At 34.4% G+C, this 23,502-nt stretch overlaps 1 protein-coding gene across 1 annotated transcript in view; it reads left to right on the top strand.

Annotated features, from left to right (window-relative positions):
- Positions 1 to 23,502, top strand: part of GCC2 (GRIP and coiled-coil domain containing 2) — a 57,139-nt gene that overhangs the window by 4,416 nt on the left and 29,221 nt on the right. Inside the window, exons 5-13 of the mRNA XM_074332327.1 lie at positions 2,784 to 2,888; positions 3,463 to 4,983; positions 5,686 to 5,755; positions 8,192 to 8,292; positions 8,388 to 8,486; positions 14,957 to 15,076; positions 15,521 to 15,685; positions 17,009 to 17,113; positions 17,746 to 17,908. Coding sequence (XP_074188428.1) covers positions 2,784 to 2,888; positions 3,463 to 4,983; positions 5,686 to 5,755; positions 8,192 to 8,292; positions 8,388 to 8,486; positions 14,957 to 15,076; positions 15,521 to 15,685; positions 17,009 to 17,113; positions 17,746 to 17,908 — 2,449 coding nt within the window. The remainder of the gene's footprint in view (positions 1 to 2,783; positions 2,889 to 3,462; positions 4,984 to 5,685; positions 5,756 to 8,191; positions 8,293 to 8,387; positions 8,487 to 14,956; positions 15,077 to 15,520; positions 15,686 to 17,008; positions 17,114 to 17,745; positions 17,909 to 23,502) is intronic.

Raw genomic sequence — 23,502 nt, 5'->3', positions numbered from 1 at the left:
AAATACTTTTTATGCAGTTGCATTTCAGAATATCTAAATGTCTGCCCCTTACTTCCTCCTTTCACCAATCTACGTATTCTCCCATTCTGTCAAAACTTCTAAAGATGAGATTAGAAAATTTCTCTTAAGTTAGCCACCTTTACCTTTCAGTTTATTAATTTACTATTAAAGCATGTTATCCAGACTGCTCAAGTCTCAGAAAGTAAAGGTTTGGTAAAATTAAATGCGAATGAAATCCTTAGTTATGGAATCTTTGGTTTCCATTTGTAATGAGAACATTACTTTGGGGAGCGATTGAAAAAGATATGTATCAGTTATTCAGCTGCTATTAGGTTGGTGCAAAAGTAATTGCAGTTTAAAAGGTTAAAAATAATTGCAAAGACTGCAATTACTTTTGCACCAACCTAATACAAGTTTTCTCTTTTAGAAAAGTCATGTACTGCAATATGATAGGTCCTCTACACCTCTGCAATGTGGAAAATACTTTCTTGATAAGTTTTCTCTCTTTATTGGGAAAACTACAATAAAAAAAACGTGGCTTTGAAAATAAAATTTTCTGTTCTTCATATAATGTTAGAAATTTATGACTTTTCACAAGTTTTATTTATAAAAATTCTACTAGTTATCTTCTAGTGCATTGAAATATGTTTAAAGTTTTATCGCAAACCTGACATACTTGGCTTTTAAAAAAGACGACTAAAAAGCCATATTTCCCATGACAAAATTTGAGGTGTATGGTATTACAGTGAATTTATATGCTGCTTCCAAATGCAAGAAGGTGAAAAATTGCATGTTAAGGTATTGGAATTTTTAGTACATATCACTCTTGTCTTTTTCTCTTTGCTGGAATCAAATTTGTATTTCCTAAGAAATAACTGTCTATTCTGGGCCTTGAATCTATAAGATTTTTTCAGTAAATGATCTCTGTATACCTTCTAAAATTAATGAATGCATTTAGGCTTCCCCTGATTTTTACCAGTCAGAAGTTTATATTATAATACTATATGATATGTGAAACAACTAATTTTTAAAACTAAAATTGTTTTAATCAAAGGGGAATATGTACATGATTTAGAAATAATACTAATAACTAAGTAACTCATTATAATACTAAATAACTTCTGGAAATTATCACTGTATTTCTAAACAATTTTTATACTGCTATTCCTTGATTTATCCATTTTAGACATTCAGCTGTTAACTTCCTGTTAAAATAGATGAAAATTTAGCTATCTTTCATAATAACTTATGCTTTCTAAATGGTCAGACAGATCAAATGATCTTTTACGTTTTTTCCTGGACACCTGCCCTCTAAAGCCTTTTGTCCTCCTGCACTGATTTGGTCTGGTTGTTCTCTAGGTTCACTGAATAGTTTTCCTGGAATTTGCCTTTCACCACGATTCTGTGAATTTCTACACTGCTTTCCTATGTTGGACCCGTTTGCTAGGTCACACTCCATTCACCTTTTTGGTTAACTCTCATTTTGGTAGAGCATGTTCTTGTATAGCCGCCTAAGAACGTATGCATGGGAGGAAATTTTTTGTCATCTTATATTTTAAAATGGCTTTGTTCTATTTCTATGTTTGAATGATAGCTATAAGTTGGTAATAGAACTCTAATGTTTCTACATCTGTTTTTGTGTTTTTTTAAATAAGAAAAATTTTCTTTATTATTTCACATAAGTTTAGAGGGAGGCAGTTCTAGTGTGATGGTGGACTAATGCTTACTTAGGATTTTAATGTTTCTATAGATTTTAACATTAAGGATTAAGTCTATCTATAGTTGTGGTGAAATGTGTGATTTTACTGTCTGCAAAGTCCTTGGGTATTGGTATCAAGTATGCCAAATTTGTAGAATAACTTGGGAATTCTTGCTTTTTATTTTGTCTGAACAAGTTTATATGTAATTGGGATAATCTGTTCTTTGGAAATTTGATAGAACTCACCTGCAAAACTATCTATTTCTCCTGTCTTTTTTGGTGAACAATTTTAAACAACTAGTTTGATTTTTAAGTAAAGTATTAATTATACTTTTTAATTATTTTTCATGAGTTAGTGAAGCTGTATTTTTCTAGGAATTTTTATCCATCTCATTCCAGTTTTCAATATTATTGCCAAATGGTCGTTCATAATACACTCTTTAACTGTCTGATTTAGGTGTAGATATGTTTTCCTTTTTATTCATGGTATTCTTTGTTACTTCGATCTTCCCTTGATCAGTCTTGTGAGAGGTTGTCTGCTTTGTTAGCTTTTATCCAAAGAACTGACCCTTGAATTGTTGATCTATTTTCCATTTTATGAACTCCCTTTCCTGTTTAATTTCTGCAGAGAATAAACCTATGTCTGAGGGAAATAGGACATGAGGAATTTCTTGCCTATTATCCTAACCGCTCCCTATTCATATTGTCACCCAATCCTGTTTTTGAACCCCACATACATACCTCCCTAGACAACATCTGGTGCCTCCAATTCCTGAGGTTTAATTATTTAGAGAGTATTTGCCAATTTCTCGTAAGTGTTTCCCTATAAAGGCCCTTAGGTGATAGCTTTCTTCTTCTCTATAATTCAGTCCTTCCTCTACCACTTTCAGTTTTCCAAAAATATGTTGAAATTTCTCATATCCATGATGTCTTTTTTCCTTTTCTCTTTGTTCTTATGTATATACCTTTTAAAATCTTTTATTCTTAGTTCAGTGTGGTTCGGAAAAGGTGAGGAGATAATTATGCATGTGGTCAATCCACCATTTTTAACCTCGGGCAAACAAATCATCCTGTTCCAAAACAGGCATTGACTGAACGTCTGGATGCTGTTCTTCTGGAAAAAGCAGAAACTGAGCAACAGAGTCTTTCTCTGAAGAAGGAAAATATTAAAATGAAACAAGAGGTTGAAGTAAGGCACTATTTTAATTTGTTTAATTAACTTCTATAGTATAGTCATGAATTTTAGACCTAAGACCTTAAAAAGCATCTGATCTCATTTTAACAATTTAGAAACAAGGAAACAAGTTCATATTTTAAAAAATTTTGTAAGAAAGTACTTATTTAAGTAGGTTGATTCTCACATATTCTAAATACTATTATCTGTTCTGTTCTTAGATGTTCATTGCTTCTTGGGTCTGGGCAAATTTCTCCAAAAAGTCTTTTATTAATCTACTCAGGAGATATTCATTAAAGCCTCGTGACTTAATATAACTTAACATAATTTATCACCTTTTAAAAGAAAATTAAATTCAGTGATTTCCTAGCATTTAGTTAATACTTTGATAACATTAGTACTGCTGATGTGTATTGTTATACTAAGGTAGTCAGAGCCTAAGTAGAATTCTTGGAGTATCAGTATCCTATTTCTGTATGTACATTTCTGTTCATTTTCCCTCTAGTTAGCCTGTGGCTAATATTTTTCCTGAGGGCAGGTGTTTCTTTTGTCTTAACTAAATAATTTTTGTGTGCTTATTTTATAATAGGATTCTGTAACTAAGATGGAAGATATGCAGAAGGAGTTTGAGCAATCACAAAGAAGCTGTGTGAAGGAAATGGAAAATTTGAAAACTGAATTAATGGCAGTACATTCCAAACACAGTGAAGATAAAGCCAACTTGCAAAAGGAATTGAAAGAAGCAAGAAAAAAACAATTAGAGTTTTCAGAACAACTTAAATTTCAGAGTGACTCTGAAGATAATGTTAAAAAACTGCAAGAAGAGATTCAGAAAATTAGGCCAGCCTTTGAGGAGCAAATTTTACATCTGCAAAAGCAATTAGAAGCTGCCACAAATGAAAAGGAACAAGAAATTACTCATCTCCAAGAAGTCATGGAGGCTAATTCTCAGCATTACCAAAAAAATGTTAATAGTTTACAAGAAGAACTTCTGCAGTTGAAAGCTACACACCAAGAAGAGGTGAAAGAGTTGATGTGCCAAATTGAAGCATCTGCTAAAGAACACGAAGCACAAGTAAATGATTTAAACCAGCTAAAGGAGAACTTAGTCAAACAATATGAGGAAAGTGAGAAGAACATTCAGGTGAAATCTGAATGTGAATTAGAAAACGAAGGGAAACTGTCAAATGCAAACCAAGAAAATCAGGTGTGTTCTTTGCTCTTACAAGACGACAGTTTTGTAGAACAAATAGTAAATGAAAAAGTCAAACACTTAGAAGATACCTTAAAAGAAAAGGATCAAAAAATAGAAAAGCTTATGGTTCAATTGAAAACTCTCTCTGAAGACCAGGAAGCATTGTTATCTGAAGTGAAGTCTCTTCATGAGGAAAATAATAGACTAAATTCAGAAAAGAATCAATTGAGTAGGGATTTGGAAGCTCTTCTGTCTCAAAAAGAAGGATGTCTTACACTTAAGGAACACATTTCTGAATTAGAAAAGAAACTTCAGTTAACAGTTGAAGAACGAGATAATTTAAGTAAACTGTTTGAAAATGAGCAAGTTCAGAAGTTATTTGTCAAAACTCAGTTGTATGGTTTTCTTAAACAAATGGAGTCGAAAGTTTCAGAAGATGATGAAGAGCAAGATGTTGCAAATGTCCTACAAGCTGTAGGTGAATCCTTAGCTAAAATAAATGAGGAGAAACACAACTTGGTTTTTCAGTATGATAAGAAGGTGGTAGAGTTAGAAAAGAATATAAAGTGCCTTCAAGAGGAGAATATAATTCAATGTGAGGAACTTAGGTCTTTACTAAGAGACTATGAACAAGAGAAAGTTCTCTTAAGGAAAGAGTTAGAGGAAACCCAGTCAGAAAAAGAGGCCCTGCAGTCTGATCTTCTAGAAATGAAGAATGCTAATGAAAAAACAAGGCTTGAAAATCAAGATCTATTAATTCTAGTTGAAGAAGCATCACAAAAATTAGGTAGCAACAGTGAAATCCATAAAGAAAAGGAAAAATCTTTTACAGAGGAACTTGAAAACCTAAGGCTAGTATTAGAACAAAAAGAATCTGAATTGCAAGATGTAAGAGCAGAGTTGATGTTATTAAAGGTACTGTTAATTTAAATTTTATTGATTTAAATATTCTTGGTGCTAATCATAATATATACATCATACACTTTGAAGTCAGAAGTAAATTTTTAGCATTTAAGCTCAAAGGGAAAATTTCTGAAAAATGCATTAAACATTTTCATGTTGTATATCTTGTTACTACATTGATGACTTTTTGGTTATAGATCATTTTAGAATTTTTGCATAAGATTAAATGATTAGAGGGTTCAATGTCTACTTGGTCAATATTGTATAACTAGTCACCAGCAAAACTGCAATTAAGCATGAAAAAATTTGAATTTTCATTGTTGTGTGATGTACATATTATCTCTCTTAAAGAGCACTTACTATTGAACAAAATAGTAGGCTATAGCATTTAACTTTAGCCAAAATTTTAAATTTTTCTCTAAAATTTGTGAAAGTATGATAAACTGTAATCATTTAATCTTTTTCATGTTAATTATGTATTTGATATGTGTCAGATTTTCATTTTGGCCTGAATACTACTGTTTGTTTATACTAAATGCTACATGCAAAAGGTCAGTATTACCTGCTCTATCAGTGGAAGAAAAGACTGTTCACCAAATTGCATTTTGTATGAATTCTCTTTAATATGATTTTCTCATGCTTAACATGATGGCCAGTTCATCATGGGGAATGAAATAATTCTGGTTTTGTTTTTGTTTTTCCTATAAAATCTAGGATTCCCTAGAGAAAATACCTTCTGTAGAAAATGATCAACCTTCAGTGAAAGAGCTGGATGAAAAAATAGGTGAGTACAGTTTTGCATATGTTGTCACAATTAATTACACAGATTCTTCTTAGTGTTAGAATAGATTGGGAAGCATAGTAGCCAATTGATGAGTCGTTAAATCATAAGAAGTAGCTGTCTCTTCTTAATGTCCCCATTCTTGCCTCTCTGCCATCTGTTTACCTTCTCTTTCAAAATTGTGATTTTCTGTTGTTTAATCCAAACAAAGGACTGATGTTATTTCATTTGTAAATGGCTCCATGATTGATTTGTATTATTTTTCGTTTAACAAACTATTTGAATGCCCAGCTACCTAGGCACTGGTAATAGAAAGGTGATTGAGATACAGACCATGTCTTCAAAGGGTTCGTTGCCAGAAGGGGTCATTATTACAGTAGTTTAAGGTGTGGGAACGGTCCAGAGCTGGCAGTGCAAAAAGGCATGATTAACTGCCTGTTTTGAGTGAGGAAAAACATCACAGAATAGGCTATACTTTTCTTATGTCTCGAAGAATGAAAACTTTGTCACAAGAAGAAAGGTATTGTAGCAAGAGGAAGCAGCAGGTGCTTGTATGTTAGCATACAGAACATTAAGGGGAACACTAGGAAATTCCTGGCGAGGCAGGAGTCTGATCATAGAAGCACCAGTGTGACATGCAGTGAAGTTGGGACTTCATCTTACCCATTTATTCCTCATCGTAACCTTATAGGGTGGCTCTTTTAAAGATGAAGAAACAAATACTTAGAAGTGTCATGTAATGTGCCCGTAATTCCTCATTTTAGTGCCCACTTAGATTGGCAGAGTGAGGGGGAGAGGGTAGTTGAAAGTTTAGAATGACTCCCAATTTTATGTAATGAATGACGGGGGTAAGTCAGGTTAGGGGAGAGCAGGAGCTTAGTTTTAGATAAATTAAGTTTAAATACCAACACAAGTGAAGATGTCAAGTAGATTGCTATATACATGAATCTGGAATTAAGGAGAGAGAGCTAGATTAGAGAAAATTTGTAGTCAGCGTAATAGTTGGCATTGGAAGCCGTAAGACTGAGATCACCAAGGAAGTGAGCATAGAAAAAAAGATGAGGTCCACAGAAAGTTTTCTGTCGTTTAAAAATCAGAGAGATAGAAACAACAAAGGAAATTGAAAAGGAGCTGCCACTGAGGTAGGAAAACCCAGAGCGTTAAACGTCTTGGAAGCTGAGACAAATGAAGTGCAAGTAAAGGAAGTGTTTCAAGATGGAAAAATGGTTAACCATGGTGAATGCTATCATGGGTCAAGTAACATTAGTACTAAGAACTAACCTTTGAATTAAGCAATCTAGAGGTCATTGATAACTTGGTAACAGTTCCCGTGATACACCAAAGCCAGAGCCTGATTGAAGTGAGTTCAAAAAAAAATGGAGGAAGAGAAATTTGAAAGCATGTATAGACAGCTCTTACAAAAAGAGTTTTGCTATTAAAAAAAGAAGAGATGGGACAATATCCAGAGGGGGAAATGTGGTTTGCCTTTCTGTGTGTGTATGATGTTTCACCTATCTCATCATGACCTCTCCCCTATCCTCTTTGGCTGCATACACTATTTATTCCTGACCTTAATCTCTTGATGATTTTTTTCTTGTTGCATGTTTATAAACTGTTAGGAAAAAACCAATAGAGAAGGGGACATGCTGCACAAGAGAGGGGGAGAATTGTTACACTGAGGCCTGCCTGAGTAGGTGGGAAGGTATAGGATGAAATGCAGAATTGGAACAGTTGGCCCATGCTGCATACACACAGACGATTCACCTGTAGCAGCCAGAAAAAGACAGCCTGTATGAGCATAGGTGCAACTAGATTAATAAGCAGGGACAGAAATTCAAATCATAACTGAAGTTAAGCAATGATACCATCAAGAAGTAAGATATGGAACAGTGGAGTTTGAATGGGGGAGATGGCTAAAGAGATGAAGGGGAAAGATCAAGATTGGATACGTAAAACGCATTAAAGGTTTAGTCATAAAAATCAGTCCTGCCAATAAGCATGTGCCTAGGGAGCGTAAATATATAACTTCATCTGGTATCTCTTTTACTTGATGCTTGTTTGCAAATTACCACCTAAAATCCTGGCATACTTGGTGTTTCCAGGAAATCTTCTAAGGTTAAAGATGTCCTAACAACCTCTCCAATTCCTAGACATTTATAAAATAGCTTTAAAAAAATAAAAATAAAAAGTAGGTTATTTTTGAGGATTAAAGAAAATTGAAATGTTTTACATTGTTTGCCTCACTTAGATAATAAATAATTAAGCTTTCACTTAAAAATACAGATATTAATATTTTTGCAACTTATTTTATTACTTTTAATTTCAAATTGCAGATTTTGTGTTCCAGATTAAAGATCGATTCTAGGGCTAAAATAAGTAAATACTTTGAATGTTTTCCCTTTTGAGTTCATATATAATCCATTCATTTTATGTTTTTAGAATATCTGGAAAAAGAATCCAAAGAGAAAGGGGAGAAAATAAATAAGATAAAATTAGTTGCTGTGAAGGCGAAGAAAGAACTGGATTCTAGCAGAAAAGAGGTAAGGTAACTTAAAAATGCAAGATTCAAGAATGTTACATTTTAGAAAATCAAGTTTTTCTGTTCATAAAAAACTCTATTGTATATTAAAAATAGGCCCAGACTCTAAGGGAAGAACTCGAATCTGTTCGATCAGAAAAGGATCAGTTGTCTGCTTCCATGAGAGATCTCATTCAAGGAGCAGAAAGCTATAAGGTAAAAATAGTTGTTTTAATAACAAATTATATGTGTACATGAAATGGTTGTCTATAACGTAACACCTTGTATATTTTAGTGAGTCATTTTTTCTGTTTTTGTGTAATGTGGTATCATCTTAGTGTTAAGATTTTAAGTAGCTAATCTTTAAATAGTGCCTTATCTTTTAAAACTAAAATTCTGTTTTGGCATTTCATAACAAAATCGGTAACAAAAGAAGATGGCTGTTATTACTGTTATTATTTAATACTATTCTGGCCAAGTGAATAAACCTGAAGCTTAAACAATAGGTCTAACAGTAAAATGAAAGCATTATTATCTGGAGGTAATATGCATATCTACCTAAATAACTTGAGAATCTTTTATAAAAATGTAAGAATTAAAAATGAAAGTATAACAAAACTACTGAATGCATGATAAATACCATTATATTTATGTATTCACTCAAGTATTTTTATAGCCGTGCTGAATACTGAGTACTGGGGAGATGGTGGTCAACCAAATAGTCTAAGTTATTGCGCCCTTAGGACTTAAATTCCAATGGCAATAACAGACAAGCATACAAAAATACAAGATGCATACTGTATAGAAAAGTAAAGGTAAGGTTAAGACAGTGAGCAGTTAACAAGGGATTTGATTGAAAGAAGAAAACCCTTTAGTAGTCAAAAAATAAAATTTGGGGAAGGACTTTAATGAGAAAATTTAGCACATAATGAAGAAAACTGCAAAACATATAGGATGACTGAATATTATTTGAAATATTAGTTCACAGTTTGATTTACAAATTCTAAAACAATTTCACTAAAAATTCTAGGGATTTTTTTTTTTGGTGGAGCAATCTTCACAATTCCAAGTTTCAAATGGAAAATGAGCTAACAAGAATAGTATTTTTTAAAGTGAAAAGTGATATCTTGCTCTAGCAGACAATAAAATTTATTATAAAACTACAATAATGTGATGTAATTCTTAAGCAAAAATAAGACATTAATTTAACAGGAGGCAGAGAGACTTATACATAACAACAATAGGCCAGGCTCTGTTCTAAGCACTATGAATGTTATTACATATAGTAATTATAAAACAACCCCATGAAGTATGTTATTAACATTGCCAGTTTACAAGTGAGGAATCTGAGGCACAAATTGGTTAAGGGACTCACGGTCACAGAGCAAGTAGCATAGCAGAGCTGGGATTGGATTCACACAGTTTGGTTTCAGATTGTTCTTTCACCAACTAAGCTGTACTACCCCAGTAAGATTTAAAAACACAGAAACCAATGAAGAAGGAATTTAAAAACTTTTAGAAAAATCTAGTTAGATTTTTTTTTACTTCATACCACACATGAAAATAAATTCTGGATGGATTAAAGAGTTTTGTCAAAATGAAAAAGATTCTTTAAAATCTAGAATAAAATACTCGATTATTTGACTTCTGAATATGAAATACTTTTCTAAACTTAAAAGCAATTAAAGAAGTTACAAAGGAAAAGATAATGAACTATACAAAATATAAAATTAACATGAAACTATGACAAAGGATTAGTATCCTTAATATATAAAAATATCTCCTAATTCCATTTAAAAAAAAACCACTTATTTAAAATTTATATATGGATTTATCTTTTATGAGCCATTAGGAGCTTGCTTCTTTATATTTTAAGAACCACTGTAATCTAATTTATTAATTTCCTCCAGAGGTAGATCAGGTATACCAATATATTTGTTTAAAATACAGATTTCTAAATACTGAAAACAAAAAGACTAGAATATCTAAATACTGTGGGACAACTACAAAAGGTATAACATATACATAATAAGAATGCTATGAGAAGAAAGAAAGAACAAAAATATTTGACACAGTAATGACTGAGAATTTTCCCAAATTAGCGTCAGGCACAAACCACAGATCAGGAATCTCAGAGAACACTAAGTATGAGAAATCCCAAAAAAACTACACCTAGGCATACCATTTTCAAACTACAGCACATCAAAAATTTAAAATCCTGAAAGAAGCCATAGGGGAAAAACACCTTACCTATAGAGGAACAAAGATAAGAATTACATCGAAATTCTCAGAAACCATACACGAAAGAAGAGTGCAGAATAAAATGCTAAAAAGTGTTGAGAGAAAAAAGATCTACTAACTTAGGCTTCTGTGCCCTGCAAAATTATCCTCCAAAATGTGAAATAGAAATAGACTTGATCAGATAAAAATTGAGGGAATTGGTTGCTAGTAGACATGCCTTTCAAGAAATATTAAAATAAATTCTTTAGAGAAGGAAAATGATAAAGATCAGACCCAGAATAGGCAACACAATATTGAGTAAGAACAAAGTGGGGGATTAACACTACCTGACTGTAAGACTTATTTACTGTAAAGCAACAGCAATTGACTGTGGTATTGCTGAAGGAACAGACAGATTTGTGGAACAGAATAGAGAGCCCAGAAGCAGACCCATATAAGTTAGTCAATAGATCTTTGACAATGGAGCAAAGACAGTCTTCCACAAATGGGTCTGAAACAACTGAACATCCACATGCAAAAAAATGAATCTAGACATAGAGCTTATACCCTTCCCAAAAATTCACTCAAAATGGATCATAGACCTCAATATAAAACTATAAAACTAGAAAGTAATGTAGAAAAAATCCTAGATGACCTTGGGTATGACAATGACTTTTTAGATAGAACACTGAAGGCATGACCCATGAAAGAATAAACTGTACTTCATTAAGTTTTTTCTGCTCTATGAAACATAATGTAAAAAGAATGAGAAAATAAGCCACAGACTGGAGAAAATATTTGCAAAGGACACTTATCTGATAAAGGACCATATACAAAGAACTAATACAACTCAACAGTAAGAAAGCAAAGAACTAATAAAACGCAACAATAAGAAAGCCAAAAACCTAATAAATAAAAAAAATAGGCCAAAGACCTTAAGAGATACCTTACTAAAGAAGATACACAGATGACAAACATGAAAAGATTCTCCACACATATCATCAGGGAAATGCAAATTAAAACAATGAGATACCTCTATACACCAATTAGAGTGACGAAAATCCTAAATGACAGCACCAACAAATGTTGGCAAGGATGTGAAACAACAGGAACTCTCATTCATTGCTGATGGGAATACAAAATGGAACAGCCACTTTGGAAGAAATTTGGTAGTTGCTTATAAAACTAAACATACTCTTACCATATGATTCACCAGTCGTGCTCCTTGTTATTTATCCAAAGGATAAACAGTGGTACAATTAGACAATTGAATATTACAGTCATGAGCCACATAATGGCATTTCAGGCAGTGATGGACTGTATATATGACGGTGGTCCCATAAGATTATAATGGAGCTGAATGTCCTGTAAGAAATAGAAGGACATGTGGTTCAGGAGGAATTTTTTTTTTTCTCATGGGAGCAATATCTGTGGGTCTTGACAGTAGATTCCTTCTCACTCGCAGCACCTCACATCCCAGTCATCCAGCCACTGCCTGACCTATTTCAGCACATAGGAGCCTGTGCCACCAATGCTACCTATTCAGAGGTTATTATAGTCCCCCTAGATTTAGCTTGGTGTCCAGAGTACATTGCCATAAATTCTCTGTTGAGGACCTAAGATTCTGTAGAAGGACACATGTCCAGAGGAGCTACTTTAACAAGGATTAGCGCTACGGCCACTTTAGTAAAAGCTTTCTGTGATAATATGGAGCCAGCCTGTCCCTGTACTTTGTAAATATGAGATGTGATTAAAAAAGAAATACGGGGAATGCAGCTGCCGAGTGCCATTCAACAGAAAGGCAGGGTCTTCAATACAGGAAGTGGAGCATCAAACCTTAGTAACTGTGTGACAAGTTTCAGCTTGTTCAGTGCAGTCAGGTGTGAGCTACAGTTGAGAGGTGTGTTTTAAAGTGTGCCATAAATCATGGATCACAAACAACGCATTAACATGAAGTTTTGTTTCAAACTGCAAAAAAGTGTTAAACACACGAAATGTTAAAATTAGTTTATGGTGATGCTGCAGTGATCATGAAGACAGTTTACAAATGGTTCAAGCGATTTTGTAATGGTTGTGAATTGATTGGAGACGAGAGATTGGGATGTCCTTCAACATCAAAAAAACCCAAGAGAATGTTGACAGAGTGAGCAAAATGATTTGATCAAACAGACGATTGACTGTTAGGGAAATTTCTGAGGATCGGAACATCTGTTATGGTTCTATTCAAGCATTTTAATAGATTTGAGGCAAGTGAGTGTGAAATTTGTTCCACATGTTTTGACTGTCAAAAATAACAGTGTTTGTCAATTTCGTTGGAGTTGTGCAATTGTGCTACTTCAGATTCCAGCTTTTCAAGACATATTATCATGGGAGATGAAACTTGGTTCTATGGTTATGATCCTGAAACCATCGGTCAGAGTTCTCAGTGATAATCACCCAGTTCTCATGCAAAAAAAACATGTCAATCAAGATCTATGAGTAACATCAAGGTGATATTAATTGTGTTTTTTGACCATGATCGAAATGTGTGAGCTCGGTTTGTACCCAGGAACGCTACAGTGAACTCTGAATATTACAAAGGCAGGAATTGGGAATCTAGACTCTGGCTTATAAATTTGTTTTTCCATGTTTATTTGTCTAAGGTTTCTGTTTCTTCTTGGCATACATAAACAGAGGGTTGGGAAATCTGTATTGTTTTCCATAGAGAGATGTCATGCTTGTTTTGTATTACTGTTGATTCCTCTACCTCCAAAAATCAAATCTGTATTCTTTATCCTCTTAGATTCTATCTGGTCTTTTTTGTTTTCACTCATTATGGTTCTAATAGTTATCACTAGCTGCAAAAAATTGAATTGCCATACCAAGGCTGATTCTAGTAAATAATGGCTCCAACAGGAAATTCTGACTATAATAGAAAAAATGGTAAATGTTTAAATTTTAAAAAATTTATTACATAAAAGACACATTGCCATTAATCTCCCTCAAAAGACACCCCCGCCCCTTGCTTCAAACACACTTTATCCTGTTGTTCTTGCCACTTTCTGAAGCAGCTCTGGAAGTCCGCTTTCATGAGTGTCTTTAGTTGAGCTGTTGTGGCTGCCTCAATGTCCTGAATCAATTCGAAACATTTACCTTTCATGGTCATTTTGACTTTGGGGAAGATGCAGAAGTCACAAGGTGCCAGATCCGGTCAATGAGGTGGATGCGGACACACTGTAATGTTTTTGACAGAAAATGCCGTACCGGAAGCGATGTGTGACACGGAGTGTTGTCATGATGGAGGATGAAACCATCTGCCCATTTCTCAGGCTGTTATCTATGCACATAGTTTCTTAAACACTCTAATAAGCCCTTATAATATTCAGAGTTCACTGTAGTGTTCCTGGGTACAAACAGAGCTCACACATTTCAATTAAGGTAAAAAAAAAACAGTATCTCCTAGGGCAGACCATAAAATCGAAACTTAGATTCAAACAGCCACCAATGTGGACAGTGATGGACTATGCATAAATCAGAATTAGAAACAAAATTAGATTTGGCTAAGGGTCAGATTTGGCAAGGAAGAGCCAGAAAGAACATATAATTGCCATGCATGAGACTACTAGAGGAGCCTGGGAAGGGGATCCAAGGACTCGAGATGCAAGGCTGAATGAAGGCCACTTTCAGGCTTCCCAAAATAAATTTTTGAAGAAAACTCAGAAACATTTTCTCAGTTATTCTGCATACAAATTCATTTACGTGAAGGAGAACAGTCAATAGTTGTCCAGAAACAAAGGCAAAAACAGGATTTATGAAAGAGGGGAGAGGGAAAAATATTATAGGCAATCTGGAAACAGTGAATGTCATTTATGTACATATTTTGGGGGTGCCCTGATTGGCTAGTATGTAGCAAAAAAGGTCAGTCTAGGCATTCTATCCTTGAGTAGGGGCCAACTATGAATATCAAAAAAATTCAGTCGGTTTTAAGAGTCTTCAGAACATTTTTAATGTTTTGCCTTAAGATGTGAGAAACTGTATTTAATAATTAATGTCTTCTCATATTCTTCCATTAGCACCTCTGCCGTATAATTAGGCCAGACCTGAAACATTTCCTCATCAGAATTCTTGAGGTGGAGTTTAGTATGTGACCAAATTAAACCTTTTCTCCTCCCTCCTTAAATTTAGTTTACATTTCAGAAGTTTATTTTTGTTGATGACTGGAATATTTAAAGTGGAAATATTATATTCTATACATTTCAAATCATTTTCCCTTTTAATAGATTCCCCCTCCCCCCAAAAGTCATCTGAATTACGCTATTTTTATTATATAATGCCAATTAGGTATTCTTTCAATTGTTAAACTTAGGTAAATATTTAAGCTTCCAGAATGGACTCAAATCTTATATCAAGATGGTTTGATGATACGGTCTGATTAGCTGAATGTATAATAATATCCTAAAGGTAAATTATTTTGTCTTTTGTTGAAGAGTCTTTTACTAGAATATGATAAGCAATCAGAGCAATTGGACATAGAAAAAGAACGTGCTAATAATTTTGAGCATCATGTAGAAGACCTTACAAGACAATTAAGGAATTCTTCTTTTCAGGTAACTTTAAATTGGGTAAATGCTGACATGAAAATTGTAATAACGTATATTTCAATTTCAATATTTTTGCATGAAATAAAATTAATACATGGGCAGAAACTTAATTTCATTTTCTTTTTCCCATTGTTGGGAGAGGAATATTACAAAACAACTAGCAACTATCCTGTCTTACTTATTGCTCTAATCTCAGTTCCCCTGGGGTTTTTTGTTTTTATTTCATTTTTGCCTTTTCCTCTGCCACTGTGTCTTCTCTTGTAATATTTGCCAAATTAATATCAACAATGAGTGTTTAAAACTTATTCTTGACTTAAGGTTGTTCTTTGGAATTGATTTTGAAATTATTTTTTATACTATGCCAATATTCTCCTTAATTTACCATTTTATTCTTCCTCTCCTGTATATATTTTGTGTGTGTTTACTGTAATGAATCATTTGTCATTGTAGTGCGAGAAATTAAATTCTGAAAACGAAGATCTCCTAGCTCGTGTTGAGACACTACAATCTAATACCAAGTTATTAGAAGTACAGATTTTAGAAGTCCAGAAAGCCAAAGCAATGGTAGACAAAGAGTTAGAAGCTGAAAAACTTGAGAAAGAGCAGAAGATAAAGGTAACAACACTCCTATGGGATTATTTCATATTATATATGATATTTTTATCAAAGTATTATATTTAAAAGATGGATAAACGAGTAGCATTTGTGAATACAAAGGTTCATTAATTCCTTAGTATGCCAACTATGAATTTGAGAATCCAAGCTAAGATTTTGAGGCGTAAATTTTTTTTTTTTTTTCCCAAGTCAAGTTGTTGTCCTTTCAGTCTTAGTTGTGGAGGGCGCAGCTCAGCTCCAGGTCCAGTTGCCGTTTCTAGTTGCAGGGGGTGCAGCCCACCATCCTTTGTGGGAGTCGAACCGACAACCTTGTGGTTGAGAGGACATGCTCCAACCAACTGAGCCATCCGGGAGGCAGCTCAGCTCAAGGTGCCGTGTTCAATTTTAGTTGCAGGGGCCAAGCCCACCATCCCTTGGGGGACTCAAGGAATTGAACTGGCAACCTTGTGGTTGAGAGCCCACTGGCCCATGTGGGAATCAGACCGACAGCATTCGGAGTTAGGAGCATGGAGCTCTAACCGCCTGAGCCATCAAGCCAGCCCGAGGTGTAAATTTTTTAAATAATAAAAGATTTCCAAACTTTTTGTAACTTAGTATGCCAGATTTATTTTATAGTTCCTTACAAATACGTTTTTTTGTTTGTTTGTTTTTTAATCTATGAGGCATTTTCTTTTTTTGTTGTTTTTAATTAATTTATTTATTTAAGTCAAGTTGTTGTCCTTTCAATCTTAGTTGTGGAGGGTGCTGTTCAGCTTCAAGTTGTTGTCCTTTCAGTCTTAGTTGTGGAGGGTGCAGCTCAGCTCCAGGTCCAGTTTCTGTTGCTAGTTGCAGGGGGCACAGCCCACCATCCCTTGCGGGAGTCGAACCGGCAACCTTGTGGTTCAGAGGACACTCTCCAACCAACTGAGCCATCCGGGAGCTCAGCAGTAGCTCAGTTCAAGGTGCCATGTTCAATTTTAGTTGCAGGGGGCGCTGCCCACCATCCCTTGCGGGACTCGAGGAATTAAACTGGCAACCCTGTGGTTGAGAGCCCGTGCTCCAACCAACAACTGAGCCATCCGGGAGGCAGCTCAGCTCAAGGTGCCGTGTTCAATCTTAGTTGCAGGGGACAGAGCCCACCATCCCTTGCGGGACTCGAGGAATTGAACTGGCAACCTTGTGGTTGAGAGCCCACTGGCCCATGTGGGAATCTAACCGGCAGCCTTCGGAGTTAGGAGCACGGAGCTCTAACCACCTGAGCCACCGGGCCGGCCCCACAAATACGTTTTTAAATGTTGGTTGGCTTGCGGTGGGGAGTGACGGTTTTTTTATTTTTAATGTTAGGAGCATGCCAGTTGTGTAAATGAACTTGAAGGACTTCAGCTTCAACTTCTAAAGGAAAAGAAACAGCTTCAGAAAACCATGCAAGAATTAGAGCTGGTTAAAAAGGTAAAATAAAACACCAGACTCAAAACTGATGTCAGTATTCACATTGTTAACCTATTCTATAAACACTGAAAATAAATGTTTGTGAAACAAGGTTACGTGTACTAAAACAATCATTTGTAAATTATTTGCCTCAAAATATTGAAAATTTAACTTATTTCTGTGAGCCTCTGAAAGAATGTAGGCTCATGAATTGTTAGATTTTGGTTTGCTATTTCATTTTTGTACGTTGTATGACACATGAGACTTAAGGTCAAAAGTTGAAATTTGTATTATACTTACAACTTTTGCTAATTTTTCTCAGCTTTTTCAGAGAGGATAAAAAGAATGGTACTATACAAGCTGCTTAAAAATATTAATATTTTATAAATAGCCCCACAAAAGAACTACCAACTGTGGTTTATTAAAATTATAATGAGGTACAATGAAACTGAGAAAGTTGGATTAAACTATTAGAAAATACTTTTTGAAATTGCAAACTAGAAAGTATACAACTTCTAGCTTCTTCATTAATGTGTGAACTTTATTACAGAAAAGCATAGTAAAATCTATTCCTGTGGCATTGTTTTAGCAGTTTTATACATGAAATTAACTGACCTAGTATTCTATGGATCTTTTATTTATAATATGTGCAGGATGCCCAACAAACCACATTGATGAATATGGAAATAGCTGATTATGAACGTTTGATGAAAGAACTAAATCAAAAGTTAACTAATAAAACCACTAAGATAGAAGATTTGGAGCAAGAAATAAAAATTCAAAAACAGAAACAAGAAACCCTGCAAGAAGAAATGAGTGAGTAAAACACAATTCACTTTAACTGAACATAATTTCATCATAACAGAATAGAGGGGAGGAACATTAATTGTTCATTTCACCAGTTTTTGATAGCCATCCAGGTCTTTCACACAGTGCTAACCATTATTAAGGACCAGAAAGGTTGTAAAGCCATTCATTGTTCAGATGTTTATAGTCCATGTTGGAGCATAATGCACTCATTCACTTAAATATTTCTTCAGTACCTGCTGTGTGAGTAGTACAAAAATAAAAAAGTCAACGATTTTTTGTTTGTAAGCAGAGTGAGATAATTTAAAAAGCAGTGAAATCTTTTTAAGGTGATTATATTCCATTTTATCCATAAAATAATTTCTAGGTAAGCATCTAAAGCTATGAATATCCCTTTAGGTACTCTTTTAGCTACATCACACAAATTGTTAAGTTGTGTTTTTATTTTAATTCAGTTCAGAATATTTTTTAATGTCCTTTGAATTTCTTCTTTGACCTGTGGGTTATTTAGAAGTGTGTGTTTAAGTCCTAAATATTTAAAGGAAATTGCAGATATCTTTTTGTTAATGATTTCTAACCTAATTGTTTTGTAGTTAGAAAATATATTCTGTATGATTTTAGTCATTTTAAATTTGTTGAGTTTTATTCTGTGGCCTAGAATACGATTTATTTGGGTGAATATTGATTATTCACCCATAATTTGTTAGACTGTATTAGTTGTTGGATAGATGGTTGTATCTAATGTCAGTAAGATCAAGTCAGTTGACTGTTATTTTTAAGTCTTTTATATTCTTTGTAGTTTTCTGATTACTGTTCTACGAAATACTGAGATACAAGTATATATTGAATTCTCTGACTATGATTGTGAATTTCTTTTGTCTTTGCAGTTCTGTCAGTTTTGGTTCATATAGTTAGGAACTCTGGAATTATGTACATATACATTTAGAATTGTTAGTTGTTTTTGATGATTTGACCCCTCTATTATTGTGAAATGTCTTTTTAAATCACTGATAATACTCCTTCTAAAGTCCACTTTGATATTAATATTAATATAACCACTCCATCTTTCTTTTGTTTATTATTTACATGGCATGTCTTTGCCCATCCTTTGGTTTTCAACCTATCTAAGTATAGAGTGTTTCTTTTAGATACCACGTAGTTGAGTCCTCCTTTTCTATCCAAGCTGACAATCTCTGCTATTTAATTGGAATGTTTAAGCCATTTATTTTTAACATAATTATGTGACTAGGTTTAAATCTACCACCTTGCTGATTGCTTGCTATTTGTCTTATAATTTCTTTCCTTTTTCCTGTTTTTCTGACTTCTTTTGAATTAATTGAGTATTTTATATGATACCATTTTATTTCCTTTATTAGCTATACCTATTTGTTGATTTTTAGTGGTTGCTTTATGGTTTATAGTACACACCTGAAATTTACCAGAGATTACTTCCAAGTGAATTATACCAATTTCTGTGTAGCATAAAAATCTTACAGTGGTGCTCTTTTTTTTTTTAAGTTTCAGGTGTGCAAGACAATGTAATAGTTACACACTTCTACCCCTCACAAAGTGACAATCCCCTCCCCTAATCTACTACTCCTCTGACATCGTATATAGCTGTGGCAGTTCCACTGACTCTATTCCTTATTCTGTATTCTACATCCTGTGACTGTGTGTGTGTGTGTGTGTGTGTGTGTGTGTGTGTGTACATACATGTATGTATAAAATTATAGTTGACATTATTATTCAGCTTCAGCTTCAGGTGTACAGTGCAGTGATCAGGCATCTACATCATCCCTGAGGTGGTCGCCCTAATACTACAAGTACATTGGATACCCTACAAAATCTTTACAACAATATTGATTATATTCCGCAAACTGACTTTCATATCCCCGTGGCAATCTTGTGGTTACCGATTGTGCTTTCTAATCCCCTCACCTTCTCCCTCATCCCATCCCCCCTCCCATCTAGCAAGCCTCAGTTTTTTCTCTGTATCTCTGAGACTGTTTCTAATTAGTTTGTTCATTTATTCTATTCTTTAGATTCCACATATAAGTGAGATCATATGGTATTTGTCTTTCTCCATCTGACTTATTTCACTGAGCCTAATGTTCTCTAGGTCCATCCATATCGTTGCAAATGGTAAGATTTCATTCTTCTTTATGGCCGATTAATACTCCATTGTATAAATGTACCACAGTTTCTTAATCCAGTTGTATACCGATTGGCATTTCGGTTGTTTCCATGTCTTGGCTATTGTGAATAGTGCTGCAATAAACATAGGGGTGCATATTTTTTTTTCAAATTAGTGTTTTGGATTTCTCTAGATAGATAACCTAAAAGTGGAATTGCTGGGTCATAAGGTAGTTCCATTTTCAGTTTTTTGAGATACTTCCATCCTGATTTCCATAGTGGCTGCACCAGTCTGCAATCCCACCAACAGTGCATGAGGGATCCCTTTTCTACACATCTTCGTCAGCACTTGTTGTTTGATAGCCATTCTGACTGGGGTGAGGTGGTATCTCATTGTGGTTTTTGTTTGCATTTCTCTAATGGTTAGTGAGGTTCAGCATTTTTTCATATGTCTGTCTGCCATCTGTATGTCCTCTGCCCATTTTTTAATTGGGTTGTTTGTTTTTTTTGGTATTGAGCTGAATGAGTTTTTAATAAATTTTGGATATTAACCCCTTATTAATGTATCAAGATGTATCATGTATCATTGACACATATCTTCTCCCATTCAGTAGGATACCTTTTTGTTTTATTGATGGTTTCCTTTGCTCTGAAAAAGCTTTTTAGTTTGATGTAATCCCATATGTTTATTTTTTCTCTTGCTTCCCTTGCCCAAGGGGATATATCAGTAAAAATATTACTAAGGGTAATATCTGCAAATTACTTCCCTATATTTTCTTCTAGGAGTATCATGGTTTCAGATCTTACAGTTAAGTCTTTAATCCATTTTGAATTTATTCTTGTATATGGTGTAAGGAGTGATCGATCCACCTTGATTTTTCTGCATGTGTCTCTCCAGGTTTTCCAGAACCATTTATTGAATAGACTGTCTTTACCCCATCATAAATTCTTGCTTCCGTTGTCGTAGATTAAATCACCGTCTAGACATGGATTTATTTCTGGGCTCTCTATTCTGTTCCATTGATCTATGTATCTGTTTTTATGCCAGTATCATGCTGTTTTGATTACTGTAGCCTTGTAGTATGATTTGATGTCAGGTATCATGATACCTCCCACTTTGTTCTTATTTCTTGAGATTGCCGTGGCTATTCAGGGTCTTTTATGGTTCCATATAAATTTTAGGATTATATGTTCTATTACAATGGTACTCTTTGTCTCCCCTCTTCTCCTTTTTGCTACTTTTGATATACATTTTACTTCTAATGTAATAAACATAATACATTGTTGTTATTTTGGTTTGAAAGTAGTTATTTTTTGAAGCAGAGGTCAGCAAACGATGGCCCACAGCCAGCTGCCTGTTTTTGTAAATAAAGGTTTTGTTGAAACACAATCATGTTCATTTGTTTGTATCATCTATGACTACTTTCATGCTACAACAGCATAGTTAAGTAGTTGTAACAGAGACTGTGTGGCCAGCAAGCTTATAATATTTATTATCTGACCATTTCAAGCGTTTACCAACCTCTGTTTAAAGAAATGAAAAACTAAAGAATTAGTTTTTAATATTTATCCACACATTTATCATTTCTTGTGCTCTTCATTCCTTCACGTATATCCAGATTCCATCAGGTGTGACTTTGAAGAACTTCCTTTAACAGATCTTGTGATATAGGCCATAGGCATTGAATTCTCTCATGTTTTGTTTGTCTGAAAAAGTCTTTAATTTGTCTTTCTTTCTGAAATATACTTTGCTGGATGTAGAATTTTTTGATGTGCCTTTGTGTGTTTTTCCTTGTTTGTGTCCTGCTTGTGATATATTGAGCTTCTTTGATGTATGGAGTTTTTATAGTTTTCTTGAAGTTGGTCATATTTTAGGCCATTATTTCCCTTAATATATTGTCTAAGCCTCCCCTTTTTCCCCCTAGAATTCTAATTACACATGTTAGAATATTTAACACACTTCTGTAGGTCAGTGATATTCTGTTCATTTTTTCTTCATTTTTCTTCCTTTTTTACTTTCTGAGCATCTTTTTGAATAGTTTATATTATTATGTCTTTAAATTCTTTCACCTGCAGTATCTAATCTGTTAATCTCCCATCTGGTGACGTTTTCACTTTAGATATTATCTTTTTTCTTTAATCCCTAGAAGTCCCAATTTTTTTTCCATTTATTTCTTCTTCATGTTCATGTTTTCCTTTAAATCCTTAAGAAGTCTTTTTTTTTTTTTTTTTAAAGACTTTTTTTTCATTGGGGAAGGGGAACAGGACTTTATTGGGGAACAGTGTGTACTTCCAGGTCTTTTTCCAGGTCAACTTGTCCTTTCAATCTTAGTTGTGGAGGGCGCAGCTCAGCTCCAGGTCCAGTTGCCGCAGTTAGTTGCAGGGGGCGGAGCCCACCATCCCTTACGGGAGTCGAGGAATCGAACTGGCAACCTTGTGGTTGAGAGCCTGCTGGCCCATGTGGGAATCAAACCGGCAGCCTTTGGCGTTAGGAGCACGGATTTCCAACCGCCTGAGCCACTGGGCCGGCCCCGTTGAGAAGTTTTTTAGCTATTAATGTTTTAATTTCATTGCTTGCTAATTCCACCATTTCTTTAACTTCTGGTTGTGTTTCTACTTATTGGGTTTTTTCCTTTTGTTTATGTCATGTTTTCCTGCTTCTTTGCATGGGACATAATTTTTTATTGGATGTGAATTTGACATTGTTGAATGCTAGATTTTTAAATATTCATTTGAAGAGTTATACTTTGACAGGCAGTCAAATTATTTGTGGATCAGTGTTATCCTTTTATGGCTTGTTTTTTATGTTCTTTATTACAAGTGTGCAGTGGGATCTAGTTCAATCCCACCACTAAGGTGGGGATCTCCTGAGTGCTCATATATTCAACAAAGTCTCTTACTCTGGCTGGGGGGAATTTGAATAATTTATAGCCTTGTGTAAAATCTGGTAATTGTTCAGATTACAGCTCCTTGTTCATTGTTCTTTCCCCAGTCATTTTTCTTTACATCTCAGCAAGACCTCTACTCAGTTTGGTTTTCTCCTCCTGCACAACAGTCTAAAAATTGCCTTCAGGTAGAAAGCTGGGACTATATAATAGAGCTCACCTTGTTTGTTTGTTTGTTTGTTTACCTCCCTTCAGGGATCATAGTCCTACATTGCTTATTGTCCAGTGTCAGAAGACAGATGTTTTCATATATTTGTTCAGTTTTCTTTTTTTTTTTAAAGAAAGAAGAAAGTCATTAAAATGTCATTGTCTTATTTCTTTTTCAGTCACCCCACCGCCGCTCCCCTGGGGTAATCATCATCTTGTTCCCTGTCTGTGGGTCTATTTATATTTTGTTTTGTTTAATCATTTTTTTTTTAGATTTCACACATAAGTGAAATAATACGGTATTTGTTGTTCTTTGTCTGCCTTATTACACTTAGCATAACACCCTCTAAGTCCGTTCAATATTGAGGTGTAGAACTT

This window comes from Rhinolophus sinicus, linkage group LG05 (genome assembly GCF_036562045.2).
Source record: "Rhinolophus sinicus isolate RSC01 linkage group LG05, ASM3656204v1, whole genome shotgun sequence".
Classification (NCBI taxonomy): domain Eukaryota; kingdom Metazoa; phylum Chordata; class Mammalia; order Chiroptera; family Rhinolophidae; genus Rhinolophus; species Rhinolophus sinicus.
Note: the sequence above shows the minus strand (reverse complement) of the source record. Positions and strands in the feature narration are given on the sequence as shown.